The 15741-nt window shown below is 36.4% G+C and overlaps 1 protein-coding gene across 1 annotated transcript; it reads left to right on the forward strand.

Moving 5' to 3' along the window:
• Positions 1-2106: 2106 nt before the first annotated feature.
• Positions 2107-13098, forward strand: LOC140145168 (sodium-dependent phosphate transport protein 2B-like). The gene is made up of 7 exons (XM_072166969.1): positions 2107-2270; positions 3961-4063; positions 5456-5596; positions 8517-8651; positions 9139-9311; positions 9809-10043; positions 11077-13098. The coding sequence occupies exons 1-7, from the start codon at positions 2265-2267 to the stop codon at positions 12024-12026; spliced, it is 1743 nt and encodes a 580-aa protein (XP_072023070.1). The 5' UTR covers positions 2107-2264; the 3' UTR covers positions 12027-13098.
• Positions 13099-15741: the final 2643 nt, after the last annotated feature.

The following is a 15741-nucleotide window of genomic DNA, read 5'->3' on the forward strand; positions in this document are numbered from 1 at the left end:
TCGATACTCGAACTCGAAACTCGATACTCGAAGATTAGCAACACACAAATTTTACTGGGGTACAGCTCAACTTATCATACTTTGCCTACATTCGACCTTGAATGATTTTTGAGTTGACACAGTCATGAAAATAACTATAGATACTTGACAAGACCATTAGTAGCCCAGTTCTGAACCTTTTCATTGATCATTCATAACAATAGGTATCTGATGGATCAGTGAAGATAAGAAGGGATTATAATATCCGTAACCTTGATATTATAGTACATCTCGAGGAAAAAGTGCAATGGACATGTTTACATTTTATGTTTCAAATATCCCACGCATGAAAATTTAGTATTTAACCCAAAATGGAAAATGGAACAATTTATTGGAAATCTGCTTTAACAGATTTTTTTGACATCTTTTTCTGCACTGTATTATACCTAAATTAAGAAATTTGATAAATATTCAAAGAAAATATAGGTCATCCAAAAAATTGTGATTTTTACACATTTTGGGGCAAAAAAGGAAAAATAAGCACAAATATCAAAATCTGTCTAACAGTTTCATTCATCAAGTCATAACAAACGGCCTACATGCTTAATTTCTAATAAAATATTGAAATTGTGAAAAATATAGGTATTTATTGATTTTCATGTTTTTCTTGCAAATATGCTAATAATATGCAAATTATGAAATTGCAAAATAAAGTTTCTACATAGCATACATCTTTCAAGTATGATGTTCAAAATGACAGACATCAAAAAGAGATTCGATGAAATGTAAAGGTGTAGTATCAATTTTGGCATGGACTGTCTGGTTAGGCAAAGTACGGTAAGTTGAGCTGTAATGATAAAGAGCTTTCTTCCTGAGGCGAAAGCTTTCTTCGGATACCAAAATCTCAGTTTTGATGGAATGGGGGACTGAGGTTGTCGATCGGGTCACATCCGTTCTACTTTGACATCTGCTTCGATAATGCAGCTGCAGTCGACATTGATCTTGTACTTGTGACGTCTGTTAGAGAATGACGTCATACACTATAGAACACAAATTTGAATTGATATTTTTGGCAAGGGGGTTAATATTATTTACATTTCCAGAAAAGGCGCAAAAATCCTGTCGGCGCATTTTTCTTAACATAGCTTGAAACTTAGACTTCAAAATTTAAATTTTAAACGGTTAAAACATCAAATGTTTTGAATTATATAGTCTTTTCAATTCAACAATCAAATGAATAAAATAAACATTTTCTCATTTTCTGTAGAAAATTTTCAATTTCAAATGACAGCAACATGTTCAACTGCATCAACGGAAGCCAACTCGATGGATATGCTATGAACATCACATGTGATGCACATGGTATTGTACCAGTGTTGCCGAATCGGCCAAATTGGAAAAGGCACGTCTAATAAAAGCGCCCAACTTGGTTGACAGTGAAAGAGTGATGAGCTCACTTGCATCGAAATTGATGATGAAGCTATTTTCTACTAACTATTATTGGTTAATGCAATAGACACTTACCTTTGAAAAATCTTATTGGCTAAAAACTTATTTTACGGTGATCTTTTCTTAATGCATGTCTTAATTTTTTTTGTGTATTTAATCATAATAAGTAAATTTGATCCTAATTATTATAGCGCATGTATATAATAAAACATTGAGATTTTTTAGCATAAGTTCTAAATTGCTTCTTCCAAAATTGAACTTTGATGCATTTTTGGGTGTCATACTGCAGTTACTGCCCGTTTTCCTATACACAATACGCAGTGCTCTCACCATATAGGCCTACTTTCTCAAACCTGAGACCAAAATTCTTTCGTCTCATACCACACTTTTCTATTTTTTGAGTGTGAACGACTGAACGTTATTGTCTTTACCGTTCGTATACCCTCATTCGTTTAAATACCCGCAGCGACTTGTTCAATATGCGATAGTCCATCCTATCCCATTTTACAGAAGTATCCCAATTTTGTTGCTAACTCGCAAAGTTGGCAACTTGCTATTGTGCGGTTAAGGCCTCTTTTTGCACGCTTCAATCAATGGCATGAATAAATAATAACAAAGGAATTGTTGAGGCATAACAAACGAGGGAGGGAGAAATTATGAAAATCAATCCGACTTGTTTTTTTTTTGCTTCATTCGTGTGTGAACCACAGAGGTGATCGTACGGGTCCGGTGCTTGCAGCCAGCTTACCACTGCCGAAACCTGTGTTCTGCTATCTACTGTAGATAGTAGATTATTATTGTCTTTACAAAGTAATACCTGTTGATTGCAAATCACGATGTCGGTGAGTTTTATATCCTGTTATGAACTTATTGGGGTTCTTTTTCGTTTTTTGCTTGGGGTGTTTGCAAGCAATACAGGGGCGAAGGGCTAGGGGAAGATCCCGCTGACCCACTGGTACTGACAATTACCGGGCGCGGGGCAAATACGCGCGAAAATTTGCAATTTTAACGCTAAAATGGGTCACAATTAGGATACCTTCATGCATTTCGTGTAGTTCGCTGCTCCTCTACTTCAGGAAATTATGTAAAGGTTCCAAATTCAAAATGGACCAGGATTCGGGTGAATAAATGGGCAAGAAATTTACTATTCAATTTTTTAATTCCTTTGTATTGTTTAAGGGTCCGGGTATGAACGTTTGGACAGTATTATATTGTGGGACATTAGAGCACATCGAATTGCATTCTGAATACGAAGAATGTCCTTCTAATATCAAATAATTTTGAGTTTTTGAAATTCGCAATGTAATACACATTTTATTGGAAATGATTAAAAATTAATATTTTTGATATTTAACAGTACTCGAAGTAAACTTTATAAATCTGCTGATTTATACCTAAAGTGTATGTAGGTGGGATGAAAAGCCGACGATCAGTTGAAAATTTTGACCTTTCGTATTGAAGATATGGATTTTTTCCCAAAACACACAAAAAAATTAGGTCTTTCGGTGAAAAAATCCATATCTTCAATATAAAAGTTCCAAATTTTCCATTGATCGTCGGCTTTTCCTTCCAGCTACATACACTCTAAGAATATATCATTAGATTTATAAAATTTACTTAGAGGACTTGCATATCAAAAATGTGAAAAATATCAAATTTGAATAATTTGTCATAAAATTTGTATTATAACGCTCATTCCAGATCCCTTAAGACATGCTTGAATTACATAACAAAGGTGTTATCCACAAGCATAGAATTGTATTATGCATGGACCATATACAATATTGATTTTGGTAATAGGCCTATACCAAAAATATTGATTGGAAATGACAGTTGTCAGAATTGAAACAAAGTGCCTGTAGAGATCTGGCGGGAGATCTGGCTACTCGAAGACAGTTTGACGAATGTTTTCACGGTCGTTACTTAAAGGAGGATTTCGTGATCCTAGCATCCTCTTTTTATGACATTTTTCAGTAGATAAAACGGAAAACTGTCGCTCCCTCTCCCCCGTTCAATGTTGAGAAATACAAATGTTTTCAGCGGTTCCCCAATGTGTTTCAACATTGATTGATGGGGAGGGGGAAGGGTAAATGATTGTTGTAGATGGCATGTTTGTTCACAAACACAATATACGCCATTTCCATGATCATACGAAATTCTGGACGGAATTTTGACGAGTATGCTAAGCGATCCAAGTACTTTTTTTCCAAGATTGTGGTTCAACCAATTTTTATGCAACTTTCAAAACTGGAAATCTAGACATCAATTACTTAAAAATCAACACAAACTTTCACAGAATCAGGCATATTATATAATAATTGTTGAGGCCCCCAACAGACCCCCTGTCAAAATATTTGGTTTTGGCTGGCACCAACTTATGTTTTGACCGATTTGGATGGGAAAAAAAAGTCAAAATACTCCTTAATGCGCCTTAAAAGGTATAGTGAAGAGAAGTTCCACTGTTATACCATCTTTTTTTCATCAATATAAAATGTTAGGATTTCACTTTTTACTTAATACCTGAATCTATAGGCTCCTAACGGACACGTTGCTAATGGAACTGCCAATGGCCATAAAGAAGACAAGAATCCCTGGGTTATGGAAAATTTTCAGACGGATGAAACACTATGGAAAGGTAAGCATGCACCCAGTTCCTATTTGTGCGGCGGGTGGTTTTCTGGTTGTTGTTTTTTCGCCCAATAACTTCATACATTTCAATCACAGTCCTATGTTCATTGCCGGGGTTCATTGGGTATTATATTCTCTAAAAAATTGGCATTTTGATGCGTATTTTTACATTTATCCTGAACCACGCTCATAATGAAAAATATGAGTTCAATAACATGAATACGTGAGATCCCAAGCCTCATTGCAATGGGTTTTATTTTACCCATGCATGTGTATGGTTTTCTTGGGAGGGGGGAAATAGCGATTCCGATTCCAGGAAAATACAGCACTAACTTTTTGGAATTAAAAAAATATTAGCCTGTTCTGCCACATGAAAAATAGATGAATCCATAGATAAGTTCTAACTGGCAAAATTCAAATTTTAGTACTTTTTAAATACTTAATTTTAATGAGGGGAAATGGGCCAAAAATTAGAATGCATAGCTTGGAAATTAGTCTTTGTATAATTTGGGCGCCTGATTTGATTGTCACAAAATAGAAAAAAAACGCCTTTTAAACGCATGTTTTTGGCCCTTAATTTCAAAAATGGACAAAATATTAAAATGGACTTTCATTGCCAATTGTAAAGGATTAGGATTTAGCTATGTTTCATTTGGCAAAACGGGAAAATATATATTTTTGATCAAAAAATATTAGTGCTGTATTTTTCTGGAATAGGGAGTAGCACAACTCAATGAATTGTAATACATATGGAAATGGCTTCCTATAGACTCATTTCCTATAATATCAACGTATAATTATTATTTAAGCAAATTACCAAAACTATAATAGACAAATATGGCCTGAATTTATTATGAAGGCACCGACTCACCTAAACAATGTAGCCCTTTTCAGTAAATTCCTCTTCATCCTCTAACAAAATCTTACTATGGATACCCACATAGCAATAAATTTTCAACTCGAAAATTGTATACACTGTAAAAAAACAACTGATAACACTTAATAAACACTAAAATACGTTTATTTTTATATTTTACACATAAAAGTATAGGAGGCGTTGCATACGAACACCATAACACGTTTATAGAGATTTTTATGTTATAAATATAAACACTCCAACACGTTTATATCACTAAATATGTTAAAGTGTTACTAATCCATCAATAAATCCTTCTATAAACGTGTTATAGTGTTAATCGTATGCAACGCCTCCTATACTTTTACATGTAGAACAGTGTAGAGTAGAATATGAATATAAACGCGTTTTGGTGTATAAGTGTTATCCATTGATTGTTTTTACGGTGTAGGTATATTCTTAAAAACGGTGTTTCAGAACAAAATAAGTTTTTCAGACCATCATCACCCATTTACATTGTTTTTATTTATTTTTTCATTGCAGATAAGTCAACACAGGAGAAAATTCTAACCGTGTTGTGGGTTTTCATCCGTATTTGTCTCTTCCTGGGTTTTCTCTATGTTTTCATCTGTTCCTTGGATTTCCTCAGCTCGGCGTTCAGATTACTAGGAGGCAAAGCAGCAGGTAAGACTACTCTATCAGTATTGATTGCTTTCACCGATTCTATTATCCATAAATCTAATGAGTTTGGGTTCTAAACGTCAAGCTGTAACACTTTTTAAACATATACATACTCTTTAAACACATTAAAGTGTTTTAGGAATAATTACGAAACTATTGGCATTTTTGGAAAGCCCTGCTCATAAACATCACAAATCAAAAATTAAAACCTGACAATCATTCTGTTTTGAAATAGTGATACGGTGAACTTTACGATTTAAACACATCAGCATGTTCTGAACACTTTCTGAACATATGTTTCTTTAAACATGTGTAAGTTTCAATTCTATAATAAACATGGTGTTTAGCTTTTAGATTAGCCTATATATACAGGTTGATGTTTAATATCTCAATATGACGTTTTAGCTAGCTAAATGATCGGCGGTAGCATTTATTTAGAGTGTTTAGGATGTTTGGTACAAGTGTTTAGGATGATTTAACTCAAGCAACCCTGAAATCAAACATTATAGGATTTAGCTATGTTTTATCAGAGGAGATGGTTTTATTCGTCAAAACAAGATAATATTGTTTTTAACATTTAACATGTTTAATGCTAAAAAGTAACTAAGGGAGCGATCGTTATTTATGGCAGGGGGAATGGGAAAGGGGGAACACGAAATTTTTTTTGGGGGGGATTGTTAAGTTTTAAATGGAGAAACTTGGGAAAACGTGAAAATTTTGAGAGGACGCGATCGCGTGAGGGGAACGCGAATTTTTTTGTCAATATTTTTTCCAAAACGCCCATTCCCACCCCCCTGCCGTAAATAACGATCGGTCCCTAAGATTATTTAAATATTTGGATGAACTGTTTTTGTTTGCGTCAACTCGTTTATTTAGAAATCAATAACATTTAATACTAATAATAAGCTTTTAAATAACAAATCTATATTCTAGTACTGCCACGTATCAAAAAGGTGGTCCCATCTGGCATGGATATTGCGGGGGATATTGTAGGATAGGATGAATATGCCATGTGGCACCACATGCCATCCACATGCCATCCAGACCTTCTGGTATTAAGTGTAAAAATATGGTAATTCGTATAAATTTAGTTATATAGTATAGTATTCGCTGCAAACGGTTCACTGATTTTTGTCCTATATGTAAACTGAAAAGTTTCAACAATTCAGCTGAGCCGATAAGTGAATTCTTTTGAAGTTGTGCAGTGAATTATATCATGGACCATGCATCCGAAATTTCTTCCAGGGTCTAATCGCATCCGTTATACTTGAACGATTCAATTACATTTGTCAGTGTTGTTGCACTCAGTCGCTTCTTGCTAACAATCGAACTATCACAATTCGATTTTAACGTCAGATTTCAAAAGAAGACTTCCAATTCAGATGAGAACAATATCATAAGATTTGGCACAATTAAGGGGGTACTACACCCCTGCCTAATTTTGTGTCTATTTTTGCATTTTTCTCAAAAATTATAGCGTATTGGTGACAAGTAAGATATGTATATTATAGGGGCAAGGACTACAACTACTGCACTGGAAATTTTATATCAACACAGACAACAGTTGTGGAGTTACAGTTAAAAATGAGGGAAAACCAATATTTGATCAATAAATCAATAACTACTTGACTTGAGTTGCTGAATTTTCAGTGCAGTATTTGTATACCTTGCCCCTATAATATACATATCTTACTTGCCACCAATGCGCTGTAATTTTTGAGAAAAATGCAAAAATAGGCACAAAATTGGCCAGGGGTGTAGTACCCCCTTAAGAATACGGCATTTTTGTAATCGATGAACATTTTACTCGGGTATTTTACACACAAATTTGCTGAAAAGTGTAAATGAAAAAGGCTTTAGATTTAATGATGCCGAGCAGATCGTTGCTATATGATATCCAATGAACCATACAGTCAGTCAATCATTCATTCGCCCAATCAATCAACTTATCAATCAACCAATCTATCAACAATCAATCAATCGATCAAATGAATACCTAAGTGGAAGAAGGACCTAAATTTGCTATCTATACAGAAGATAGCATGTGCTTAATATTGTTTGCAAGTTTAACAATAATATTAAAGCTGCTATCTACAGTAGATAGTAACCTGTGTAATAGTTGTGAAATTTAACAAGATGTTAAATGTGCTATCTACAGAAGATACCATCTGTTTAGTATTGTTGTCACATTTATAAACAAGATTAATATTAAATTTGCTATCTACAGAAGATAGCCCCTTAGAGCGTATATACGGTTCGTGTGGACAAACACTTTCTTCCTAATGGGACCAGGCTCAAGCAAAATTGTCAAGCCAGGCTTTATTAAAAGCTTATATGCTGGCTTGTATGAAGAGAAAACTAGAAAGAAACAGAATGAAGAAAAAGAGCAAGGAAAAGAAAGGCCACTCCCAACCAATCAATCGTCAATTTATAACCCTTTGTCGCGATACATCCCAGGGTGGAGAGATGAATCCCCCAATATTTTGATAAGGGGGGGGGGGTCCATACAATTATCCCCATATGATGACATCTCTTTGTGGGTTTCTGACCAAATAACCCTCATATTTGGCCATTTTAGCCAATAAAGTGCCACTTTATGCGCTCTTTCCACGAATTTGATACACTTTGCACCCGTTTATATACCCGTATTTCATGTACCATTTTATAGGCTCAATACGGCAAAAGTTTGTCCGTTTTCATGAATAGCATCCAAAACCGAAGAGCCCCTGTACTATAGTGCTGCTGTAAAGCCCTTCTTCGTGTATGTATGTTCAATGGGAACTTGCATGCATCATGAACCGTTTTGGCCTGGTTTTGCAAAACTGATGCATTGGGATGATCTGGGAATAATCTTCTTTGGCTACCAATTATTTCAATCAACAATCTAACCATCACATATCCGATTTACATTTATGTTTTTCAGGCGATGTGTTGAACGACCATTTCCTTCTAAGTAACCCTGTATGCGGAGTGATGATGGGTGTTCTTGTGACCGTCTTAGTGCAGAGTTCCAGTACTTCAACGTCCATCGTCGTCGCCATGGTTTCTGCTGATATCAGTAAGCATCTTTTTAATCCTGGTATTGTGCATATAGGACAGAAGACTTCTCCAAAAGATGTAACATTTTTCAAATGTGGTTAAAGCCATATTATACAAAACAGATTAGCATTTCTTTGCCAAAAAATGTTAGCGTTTACTCAGATTTTGACAAAACTACAGCACTAGTCTTGATTTTTGCAGGGTAGGCCTATGTTAGTTTAATTAAGTATAATATAATCTGGTAAAAAAAGTAATTTTGAAAAATATTGAGGGCGTCCTCCTCAGCAAATGTTATAATATGGCTTTAAGTTTGCAAGATATCAATATCAGATCGGATTGACATTATTTCAGCTATAGTTTATACCAATTATCGTGTCTTCATTGTCAGCTCTTTGTTCGCAGAGGATATACGATTGTATTTTCAAAGCCATCATAAATGGTTTTTATAAAACTAGGCCTATTTTCATAATTCTAATTCATGTTGCAACATTTTCCGTCCAGTTCAGTGCCACAGGCTATTCCGATCGTCATGGGGGCAAACATCGGTACTTCAGTGACCAACACAATCGTATCAATGGGACAGGTCCAAGATCGTGATGAGTTCAGGAGAGCCTTTGCTGGAGCTACCGTACACGACATGTTCAACTGGCTAACTGTTATTATCCTTTTGATCATAGAGGTAAGAAGTTACATTATGAGTCTATTCGGCACATTGCATACGGATATGTAATTGTTGTTGTTGAGTAGCTGGATTGCCGATTCTCTCCATATTTAAACGAGATGAGTAATAATATTGAATTTAAAGATACGCCCCTGTCCATGCTTAAATTAAATTTGCAAGTACAGTAATTGGCCCACGTGAGCGTGTCAACCGAGAGGATAGAAAGAAATGAAGGCGGATATATTCAGCAAAACAAAATGAGCAAGTGCAACTTCCATTGTAATGTAAAATAACTATTAAAAGATAGAGGCAAATTCTGAATCCAAAAAATAATCCTCGAACATTTTCCAGTCTTTTTTTTTTGTATTCCAAACTTATGTGTAAGCATGTTCGCAGATTCAAGAGGAATAGTGGACAAAGTTTGTCAAACGAGCGTCTTTACCACTGGAATGAACAGTTCTCCGCGGTTTTGTATTTTTGCATTTTTTTTAATCGCCTTCCATTTTTTACCATAGGTCATCACCCACTACTTACAACGGCTTTCTAAAGCCATTGTAGATGGATTCCACATCCCAGAGCGAGATCATTTGGAAGTTGAGATTCTCAAAGTCATCACAGATCCATTTACTAAATTGGTCATTCAAGTTGACAAGAAAGCCATCACAAAAATCGCCGCCGACGAAATCTCCAAGGACGAAGCTCAAATCCTAAAACTGTGCAAGAAGATCAACGGTACATGGGACCCAGAATGTAAGTACAGTTATAGGGCTGTCATTTCATTCCGGAGAGGGGTCCCAAATATGTGGGGGTCATGTTACCACAATGGCCTCATCCCAATGGCATAGTCCAGTAACCTCAATTAAACAATCATAGTGCAAAATTTGACCTCAAGTTGCAGAGTATGAGTTATTGTACCCAAATTTTCAAAGGTCATTCAATGAATGTACAGATGTATTAGAACTGCACTAATAGATGAGAATGTTTTGGATCCTAGTGTTAGTTCCACAAAAAAGTAGAGCATCGCTCTGTCATAATTTTATCTAAGGGCTTAAATTAACATGACATGAATTAATGGCATGTGGCATTTTGTGATCCACAGCCTCATCCCCCTATTTTTCTCCAAAAGAAATGAGATTTTTATAGCCTACCACTGGAAACCTCTGGCTACATAATGTTTATGTACCAAAAATTTCTTTGATTAAATCGTTTAGCAAAGATGTTTTCTTTGTTTGCTGAATCTTTATAATCCAAATTAAATGAATCACCGCTCTCATGGCAGGTGAGCGCAACCACTACTAGTATAATACAAAAGAAACCCGATGATATACTGAACTATCAGATAGGAACTCTTTTCAGTGGCGTACCGTGGCCGCCCAACCCCGGGGGGGGGGAGGCTGAAGAAAACTCAATTTTGCCGCCCCTTCCTCAACAGCCCGAAAAGGTTGACCCAATTTGTGAAATTTGTCAAAAGTGAAGAGCAAAGAAAAAAAAAAAGGGTTTCAGGCGCTAGCGCCCTAAAAGCAGCACATTTTGATGTATAGTACCATTTTTTCAAAAATTTTTATGCTTTATCAAATTTTTCCGCCCTTTTTTCTTTCGGTTTTGCCGCCCCTTCATTTTGGCCGCCCCCTGCTTTTACCCCGGGGAGCTGCCCCCCCCCCCAAATACGCGCATGCTTTTTGAATACTGCTATGCAAAATGTGTAGACGATGCAAGTTAGATCGGGTCAATGTTCCCTAATAGCTACTAATTTATCATTCTCTTTATTTCTTGTATATTACAGGTGACTACGACCACTGGTTTGCCTATTCTGGATTGTCCGACTCCCAAGCAGGTGGTATCATGCTTGTCGTCGCACTCGCCATCCTCTGTCTGTGCCTCTTCGGTATCGTCAAAATTCTGCACTCGCTCCTCAAAGGCAGTATAGCAAAAATCATCCACAAGTATCTGAATGCAGACTTCCCCGGATACGCAGGTTATTTCACCGGCTACCTGGCTATAATAATAGGCGCAGTGATGACTTTTATCGTACAAAGTAGTTCTATTTTCACTTCAGCGATCACGCCACTTGTCGGTGTTGGTGTCATCACTTTGGACAGGATGTACCCGCTAACTCTCGGAGCAAACATTGGCACAACTGCTACTGGTATCATAGCTGCACTCGCAAGTAGTGGTGGTAAACTGCAGAATGCTCTTCAAATAGCAATATGCCATCTTTTCTTCAACATCACCGGTATTGTTATATTTTATCCCATTCCTTTCATGAGATGGCCACTACCAATGGCTCGCGCACTTGGTGATACAACGGCAAAGTACAGGTGGTTTTCACTTGCATACCTGGTCCTAATGTTCTTTGTCATGCCCGCTGTAGTCATAGGTCTGTCCGTTGCGAGTCCGTATGCTTTGTTTGCACTCTTGCCATTTGTACTCCTTTTCATAGTCGTCATCATTATCAACATTATACAGAAAAAGAGACCCGGCATATTGCCGTCAAAATTACGCGATTGGAGCTGTTTGCCAATTTGGTGTCATTCGCTGAGACCATACGATAGCGTCATGCGATGCCGTTGCTGTCCGTGCTACGATCAGTGCTGCGGCAAATGCGAAGCTCTAGCCGATGATGAGGACACTGAGATCATCAAAAAACAAAATGGTGACCTGAAAATAGGACTTGATAATACCGCATATAGTGTTAGTGTTATAGACGAAAAGGAAAACAACACCAAATTATAACGCCATTACCACAGCTCCACACACAAAATGCCGAACTCTTAACGTACTCTCGTTTATAATTGTTAATTTTAAACCCACCTATATTAAAGAGTCAGGGGAAAAACAGACATTAGCATTACTGCGAAGTACTACTTGGATGGTTGTTTTAACTGTAATAATAATTTTAAGCATTGTCATTTTTTTCTGCAATGATTGTTCACACGTCTACAGCAAGCCATTAATTGGGGCCATTACGTATTGCGGCAACGCGTAGATATCAATAAACAACGCATTGTTAAATCAGCCAATAGGAAGAGAGCTTTTGACAACACGTTGCCTTCTAAAACAACGTGTTGCTTATTGAAAGCAACGCGGTGCCGCAATACGTAATGGCCCCAATGGCTTACTATACACGTCCTAATCTTGGTCGCGTTCACCATGTTCACGGCGTTGCCGAGTTTACGGGCGAGTTTACAACAGAATCACTCAAGTTCTATAGTCGACTTGGATACAAATAATAACCATGTCAACCGTAACCCTAATATCCTTTGTATATAATGATTGTATATTATAAAAATTATTTTATTACTTTTTAAAACTCAATAATAATATTGTCTTTCAAAAATAAGATTGAATCATGTAATGGTGAACATTTTTATAGTCTTTCATTTATTCAGATGCAATCAAGATTTATATACTTGTATCAAAACAATTAAAATGTTTTGTTTGATTTAGGGAAGGTATATTATGACGAACCAATCTACTCAGTTATCAGGGTTGGCGATTTTTTTTTATTTAAAAAAAATCAAAAATCGATTTACTTGATCTAAATTGGATTTTTTTATTTGAATCGATTTATTTTTAATTCCAAGAACTGCTATACCCCAAGTCAAAAAGGACCAGTGGAATGCTAGACATGTGCAATCCTATCAGATATTTACAAATAATCAAAACCTGTTTTTACATTTATTTATTAAAATCTTGGGGAAACCTGTTGAATTCTGCACCTTGATGAAGAATTTTAAGCAATTGATAAAATGACAGAGGTATTTGAATTGTATCCAAAAGTTGTATAAGCATTAGGAATGAAGTATACGGTCTTTAAAAAAAAAGAACTTAAATTGATGGTAAAAAATGGTAAAAAATTAACAAATTGATTTTAATCAGTGATTAAACAAATTATTTGATTTAAATCGCGATTTAAATCGTGCCAACCCATTAAGTCATATAATATATTATTATATAATAATTGCAGACCAATTTCCACATTGTCAATATTCACATGCCGTATACGCTTATGGCTTGTTTTGGTGTTAACAGCGAAAAAAAATGTTTAAACTTTAAACAGTTGTTTAACAGGTAACCAGCTGGATCGTTCAGTTCGCTCGTTAAACAACTGTTTAAACTTTAAACAGCCTTTTCTCTGTGCTACGCCTGTGCAATAAATTATTTTTTTAATCAATTAAAATATTTTCCCAAAATTGTTTACTATATTTTAATAATGTGGTAGGCCTATTGATATAATGTTTTATAGGTGCATTGTGTTGCTTGTAAGTTAACCTTTCCGGTAAATCCCATAAGCCTTTGCGGGCAGGCCTGAGATGTCGTCATTTGACGTTTACGCCGATGTACACATCCTAATGACGTATTGCAAGTCGGTGTGACGTTAAATGACGACATCTCGGGTGTACCCGCAAAGGCTTATGGGATTTGCCGAAAAGGTCAATCACGTAAAGACAAGATTTAAAAGTAAAATTAAGTTATGACTTTGGACATAAATTGTTCATATTACATGTTGAATTATAATTATGTAATGTAATTTTGTTAAAGTATGTTGAGGCAGATACCGCGCGTTCTCAACCACTTTGGTATCTGTGAGTATGTGGTACCCAGTGTTTTCTCTTCCTATTTGTAAAATAGGTACATGGTCTGTAAAACAGACAATTTTTCTCCAACTTTCACCGCAGCTGATCAAATTGTCAATTTCCCGACTCACAAAGTGGGGGGCCTCCCCCTTTACGTAGGCCTACGTCACTGGGTCTATATGCCTGGTGTGTGTAGCGCACTAATTTCACAATTTACAGGTTGTCGCTGACCACTACGGCCCCACATTATTACATAAACCATTAACAAATCAGGGACTTTGCAGCTACAGAAGTGCACACCCTAACCCTTAACCATCGCAGCCAGGATCAGCTCCCTGAGTTTCGTACGGGTTACGAGACAATTAGCAGCAAGTTCCTTGTCCAGGGGAATTTCAAGCCAACTCGATTTTTCCACGAGAGTATATTGGCACCGCCAGGGTTCGAACCCGCATTCTCTCGCACCATAGTCGAGGTTGCGGGTTAGAAACCTGGCGGTGCCAATATGCTCTCGTGAAGAAAAGCGATGAATAGTTATTTAGTAGTTACCGACTATGTGTTCCGACTCGAGTTATTCATCAGGGAGTACAACTTCCAAGTCCTAGAACCCCGTTTCCGTCCGATAATCCGTTTCAAAATTTTATTTATTCCTGGATGTCTTTTTTTATATATAAATACCGTATGTTTAAATGTAATATAATCGCAAACCACTGCATTTGGTGTGCGTGCGACATTCAAGGTGTTTTTTTAAGTTTAAAAATGTTTTGGTTGCTAAACCCACACTGTTATAAGAAATATGCCTACTCATTAAAAATATAATAACTAGAATCACTGTTTCTTTATTCTCATTTCTGTGTGAATGTTATACACTTTTGAAGAGAAAAAAAACAAGACAGTCCTAAAGTCTTAGTAGAACCTAAAATGGTTCTTAGCTGTCCTGTATGTGGAACCTTCAATGGTTCTACGAGGAACAGAAAGGGTATACTGGAAAGGCTAGAAAGAACCATTTTAGATCTAAAGGGTTCTTGAAAGAACAATTTTGTGGTTCTTTCCAAGGAGGTTAGATATAGAAAATAGATTACGTAACGCATATTGTTCCTTTGTGCCAATTAAGAGTTCCCGCCAAGCTATTCATCGAGAGGTACCTTTTGTTCGGGACAAAGGGCTTCCGCCATTAAATCTGTAACTGACCTGACGGCTTAATGCTATATAGGCAGGCCACTGTCAATAAGTGATCAAACGAAAGTCACGTGAAAGCGCCTACACGAGCGAGAGGTACCTTTTGTTATAATACCACCCAAGGTTGTGCTCGAGTTGTCGCATACACACAAAACACACTTTCGATATAGAATTATTTACCACCCATCTTAATTTAGGCGCCTCATTTAAATAAATTTAATAGAGTTGCTGATCGATTACCCGTAACAACGTGTCATTGCTGCCAGGTATATAGGTATATCTGTGTCACTTTCTATAATTACCTATTTCGCAGCTATTATGTTGTTATAATAATAATAAAACACTTTTATAAAGCGCATTACATACAAGAACATATCCCAATGCGCTGAACAGTAAAATATCTTAAGTAAACTACAACAAATTTATACAAAATGAATGCATGTTTAAAAAGATATAAAAGGTCTTACACTACAACATACTTATTACACATGGCAAGAAGGCAATGTTCAGGACGCCCGTGATAATCAGAACAGGCATGGCGTGATTAATATTACGAATATCCATTTTAAAAGTCAGGCCCAATTGAGGTAGTGAAGGAGGGGTCGAGAGGTGAAAAGAGGAGAAGCGGATGGGTGATCGAGATTGTAGGGGAGGGGAGGAAGACAAAAAAAAGAAAGGAAGGGGGAGGAGAGAAA

The sequence above is a fragment of the Amphiura filiformis genome, chromosome 1 (assembly GCF_039555335.1).
Source record: "Amphiura filiformis chromosome 1, Afil_fr2py, whole genome shotgun sequence".
Lineage (NCBI taxonomy): Eukaryota > Metazoa > Echinodermata > Ophiuroidea > Amphilepidida > Amphiuridae > Amphiura > Amphiura filiformis.